General features: G+C 50.5%; 1 protein-coding gene across 1 annotated transcript in view; it reads right to left on the bottom strand.

Moving 5' to 3' along the window:
• Positions 1-4209: 4209 nt before the first annotated feature.
• The window catches only part of LOC108803671, a 9137-nt gene continuing 7816 nt past the window's right edge, over positions 4210-5530 (bottom strand). The window contains exon 4 of the mRNA XM_018575494.1: positions 4210-4808. Within this exon, the coding sequence (XP_018430996.1) occupies positions 4210-4808 (599 nt within the window). The remainder of the gene's footprint in view (positions 4809-5530) is intronic.

Genomic DNA, 5530 nt, shown 5'->3' with positions numbered 1-5530 from the left:
TTTTCCAGCTCCAAGACTAGAGAAAAACTCAAAAGTTAGGAAGTGGCTGTCATGTGTAAGGAGCACATGGGATTTGCTATAATGTATGATTTTTTATAAATAAATATATATAAGTGATGCACCGATACCATTTTTTCAAGTACAAGTACTGATACCTGTCCAAGTCCTCATAGATATGAGTGTAGCGCCTATCGCCTTCTGTGATGTGACTACTAGGCATTTAGTGATAGCCGGGGCTGTAGTCGGCCTGGCTGGATTTGTAGTGGCAATTACATGGTTAATTCCCAGGTGTCTAACATTTCCTGTACCCCCGCCGGGCAGAGTGAGACTCTGTCATATTGTGGGACAGCCAATAGGAGACACTGTAATATGTGTACAGTACAGCAGCCAATCACTGGGCTTCTTACAGCGAGTGGTGCATGCTGGGATAGTGTACATATATTGGTTGGAGCTGCCATGTGCTCTCTCTCTTGTCTGGACCAGCCATGGATAGGGCTGGGTCCTGTTCAGCCTGCCCCCCGGGCTAGGCCGAGGCCTGGGGGTGGACAGTGGCTGGTTTGGGGGAAAAGGTTTGCCTAGGGCCTCCAACATGGAGGATGCCTGAGAGATGGAAAGAGAAAGAGGACCAGGACCAGTGCCGGCTCTTGAAGCACCCTGGAACTATGTGGGTTCCTAGCTGGTCCTAGCTGCTACCGCTACAGAGACTGATGTGACTGTGGGTGGGGGAGGGACATTAGAGTGTAAGCTCCTCTGTACAGAGACCGATGTGACTGTGGGGGGGGGCATTAGAGTGTAAGCTCCTCTGTACAGAGACCGATGTGACTGTGGGGGGGGGCATTAGAGTGTAAGCTCCTCTGTACAGAGACCGATGTGACTGTGGGGGGGGGCATTAGAGTGTAAGCTCCTCTGTACAGAGACCGATGTGACTGTGGGGGGGGGCATTAGAGTGTAAGCTCCTCTGTACAGAGACCGATGTGACTGTGGGGGGGGGCATTAGAGTGTAAGCTCCTCTGTACAGAGACCGATGTGACTGTGGGGGGGGGCATTAGAGTGTAAGCTCCTCTGTACAGAGACCGATGTGACTGTGGGGGGGGGCATTAGAGTGTAAGCTCCTCTGTACAGAGACCGATGTGACTGTGGGGGGGGGCATTAGAGTGTAAGCTCCTCTGTACAGAGACCGATGTGACTGTGGGGGGGGGCATTAGAGTGTAAGCTCCTCTGTACAGAGACCGATGTGACTGTGGGGGGGGGCATTAGAGTGTAAGCTCCTCTGTACAGAGACCGATGTGACTGTGGGGGGGGGCATTAGAGTGTAAGCTCCTCTGTACAGAGACCGATGTGACTGTGGGGGGGGGCATTAGAGTGTAAGCTCCTCTGTACAGAGACCGATGTGACTGTGGGGGGGGGCATTAGAGTGTAAGCTCCTCTGTACAGAGACCGATGTGACTGTGGGGGGGGGCATTAGAGTGTAAGCTCCTCTGTACAGAGACCGATGTGACTGTGGGGGGGGGCATTAGAGTGTAAGCTCCTCTGTACAGAGACCGATGTGACTGTGGGGGGGGGCATTAGAGTGTAAGCTCCTCTGTACAGAGACCGATGTGACTGTGGGGGGGGGCATTAGAGTGTAAGCTCCTCTGTACAGAGACCGATGTGACTGTGGGGGGGGGCATTAGAGTGTAAGCTCCTCTGTACAGAGACCGATGTGACTGTGGGGGGGGGCATTAGAGTGTAAGCTCCTCTGTACAGAGACCGATGTGACTGTGGGGGGGGGCATTAGAGTGTAAGCTCCTCTGTACAGAGACCGATGTGACTGTGGGGGGGGGCATTAGAGTGTAAGCTCCTCTGTACAGAGACCGATGTGACTGTGGGGGGGGGCATTAGAGTGTAAGCTCCTCTGTACAGAGACCGATGTGACTGTGGGGGGGGGCATTAGAGTGTAAGCTCCTCTGTACAGAGACCGATGTGACTGTGGGGGGGGGCATTAGAGTGTAAGCTCCTCTGTACAGAGACCGATGTGACTGTGGGGGGGGGCATTAGAGTGTAAGCTCCTCTGTACAGAGACCGATGTGACTGTGGGGGGGGGCATTAGAGTGTAAGCTCCTCTGTACAGAGACCGATGTGACTGTGGGGGGGGGCATTAGAGTGTAAGCTCCTCTGTACAGAGACCGATGTGACTGTGGGGGGGGGCATTAGAGTGTAAGCTCCTCTGTACAGAGACCGATGTGACTGTGGGGGGGGGCATTAGAGTGTAAGCTCCTCTGTACAGAGACCGATGTGACTGTGGGGGGGGGCATTAGAGTGTAAGCTCCTCTGTACAGAGACCGATGTGACTGTGGGGGGGGGCATTAGAGTGTAAGCTCCTCTGTACAGAGACCGATGTGACTGTGGGGGGGGGCATTAGAGTGTAAGCTCCTCTGTACAGAGACCGATGTGACTGTGGGGGGGGGCATTAGAGTGTAAGCTCCTCTGTACAGAGACCGATGTGACTGTGGGGGGGGGCATTAGAGTGTAAGCTCCTCTGTACAGAGACCGATGTGACTGTGGGGGGGGGCATTAGAGTGTAAGCTCCTCTGTACAGAGACCGATGTGACTGTGGGGGGGGGCATTAGAGTGTAAGCTCCTCTGTACAGAGACCGATGTGACTGTGGGGGGGGGCATTAGAGTGTAAGCTCCTCTGTACAGAGACCGATGTGACTGTGGGGGGGGGCATTAGAGTGTAAGCTCCTCTGTACAGAGACCGATGTGACTGTGGGGGGGGGCATTAGAGTGTAAGCTCCTCTGTACAGAGACCGATGTGACTGTGGGGGGGGGCATTAGAGTGTAAGCTCCTCTGTACAGAGACCGATGTGACTGTGGGGGGGGGCATTAGAGTGTAAGCTCCTCTGTACAGAGACCGATGTGACTGTGGGGGGGGGCATTAGAGTGTAAGCTCCTCTGTACAGAGACCGATGTGACTGTGGGGGGGGGCATTAGAGTGTAAGCTCCTCTGTACAGAGACCGATGTGACTGTGGGGGGGGGCATTAGAGTGTAAGCTCCTCTGTACAGAGACCGATGTGACTGTGGGGGGGGGCATTAGAGTGTAAGCTCCTCTGTACAGAGACCGATGTGACTGTGGGGGGGGGCATTAGAGTGTAAGCTCCTCTGTACAGAGACCGATGTGACTGTGGGGGGGGGCATTAGAGTGTAAGCTCCTCTGTACAGAGACTGATGTGACTGTGGGGGGCATTAGAGTGTAAGCTCCTCTTATGCAGAGACTGCCGGGAGGGTTGGGGGGCCAGTTTGTTCCTTAGGTCCACCACTGTTTTTTTCTGTTGGTAAGTGCAGTACAGCACTTGGTATGGTTCCGGCCACCGTCCCCTGTAACTTGGTACTTTCCTGTACATGCAGGTAGGGGGGTTTTCAGGTGGCGGAGCTTGGTCTGTAGCGGGCTTTACCAAAGAGTGATCAGGGAGTGGAGCAGAGTCACTTGAGTGGTAAGGTAAGTGTTTTAGCAGCCTGGCGATGGGGGTGGGGAGGGAGAGGCCTCACACAGCCCGCAGCCCACCTGAAAGCCCACCTAGGAGCCTGTACAGGCTTAGATGAGTTACTGCGAGTCGTGCCCGTGGCTGTGAGAATCTTGCAAAGCCTCAAGGGACTTGTAGTTCCACAACAGCTGGAGGGCCGGAGTTTGCCACCCCTGAGTTAGTGGATAGATGAGGCGCACTTAGTGTTAGTGGAGGGTCCTGCTCAAGAGTCTGTCTTATCTTAGTGGCAGCTTTATAATTTTGGGGCAAAATATTTTTTTCTCGTTCTGATACTTTTTTTCAGGCCTAAAGCTGTGTAAGGGGCCCCAACATTTTTGATGGCTGCCCTGCTTATAACTAACCAATCAGATTTCAGGTTTTAGAACAAAGTGAAAAAACACAAAAAGATCGCAGCTCGTATATCTCCTCCGAGAATTTTATTTCAGATTGAAAAAGATTTGAAGACAATTTAATAAATCACAAGAAAGGATTATTATGTGACTCCGATCATCGGGAATCTTGGGTACAATTTTCATGCGTTTTCGGTATTCTACGAGAACATTGATCCCTTGATTGTTTCATCTTCACTTATCATTGTCCGCTCTCATTGTTGATGTGGACGACAAATCATTCTTTATTTTACATGTAAATCAGAAGTAGCAGAATCTGAAAACAAGGCGTATGTGATGAGCCGACAGACTTGGACTAAGGTTTGAGCTGGACAAGAACTTCTCCCTTCATCTCACAGAGCAGAGACTTCCAATTGATGACATTTCCATAGAGTTCGCCATAGGTGACCCTCTGGACGTCCCTTGATGTCAGGACATAATCCCACATGTGGACGTCACTTATTTCTCCAACCAATGACTGAGAAGCCTCAAACCCTCCACCAAAAGAATCTTGTTCCTGTCCCAGAACAATGCTGGTTTCAGCCGCGATAGAAGATCCTTTCCTGGAGACTCTTCTGGGGTAGAGCTTCCCATTGACCCAAAGTTGGACCACCCCGGTGCTGGAGTCCCAGGTCACACAGGTGTGTCTCCAGTCCAGAGACTCCGAGTCTGTCTTAAACACAATCTCCTCCTGGTTTATAAATACAGAACAAGTGTTTGGAGGCTGTAAGTAGATTAGAAAGGCATTGTCCTTCCCGGGAGTGGCAAGAGAGAACGGAGTATAGTGGCGAGAAAGATCCGTATAAGAACGTAGACAGACGCTGACCTTCTGCAATGGATTTGTGATTGTGGGTCTCAGAATGACATGGGCTGTGTTTGTTTCTTTGGGGAAGACGAAGACTTTACTCTCCAAGTCTGGGGAAGAAAAACACACAAATCTCATTACTGCCACATATCAAAGAGGAACAATACGTTCTGAATGTACTACAGATTGTAGAATCTAAACTACAAAACATTTCTCCTCATTTATATATACAGTTGCTGCGGCACAAAACTTTTCTAAATGCCTCCTTGTGGGGACAACTCAAACGCATTTTATAGAACCTCCTTTAGTTGGCTCCTTCAAGACATTTGTTTAAAGAAGAACTACAGAAAACCTTTTTAATAAAACTTGCAGTGGCGCTACCCCCTCCCCCGTACTGCAAGGGTTAAGTGCTCATTGTTGTCAGGGTTAAAAAATAACAAAGATATACTCACCCAAACTCAAAGCCGGCCAGCTGACACAGCACTCCCCCTGTCTCCTCCTCTGCTGCAGCATTACAGTCTTCCTCAGCATCCTCACGTCTATACACGCTGTATAGACATGATGATTTATGGGACCTTAAGACAGCTGCAGAGGAGGAGGAGGAGGAGAGAGGCTCTAGGGACCGGTCTAAGAACAAGCCGGCTCAGAGCATCGAGTAAGTATAACTTTTTTATTTTTTAACCTAGACCAAAACGAGCAGTTACTCCTGCAGGATGGGGGGGACCGACACTGATAAGGTTAATAAAAGTTTTTTCTGGAGTTCTCCTTTAAAATATTATTGTAAAATCTGTTATCATTACAATCTGATTAGTAAGAACCCAGGATAGCAGCA

This window comes from Nanorana parkeri, unplaced genomic scaffold (assembly GCF_000935625.1).
Source record: "Nanorana parkeri isolate BGI_ZX_2015 unplaced genomic scaffold, ASM93562v1 scaffold4009, whole genome shotgun sequence".
Taxonomy (NCBI): domain Eukaryota; kingdom Metazoa; phylum Chordata; class Amphibia; order Anura; family Dicroglossidae; genus Nanorana; species Nanorana parkeri.
Note: the sequence above shows the minus strand (reverse complement) of the source record. Positions and strands in the feature narration are given on the sequence as shown.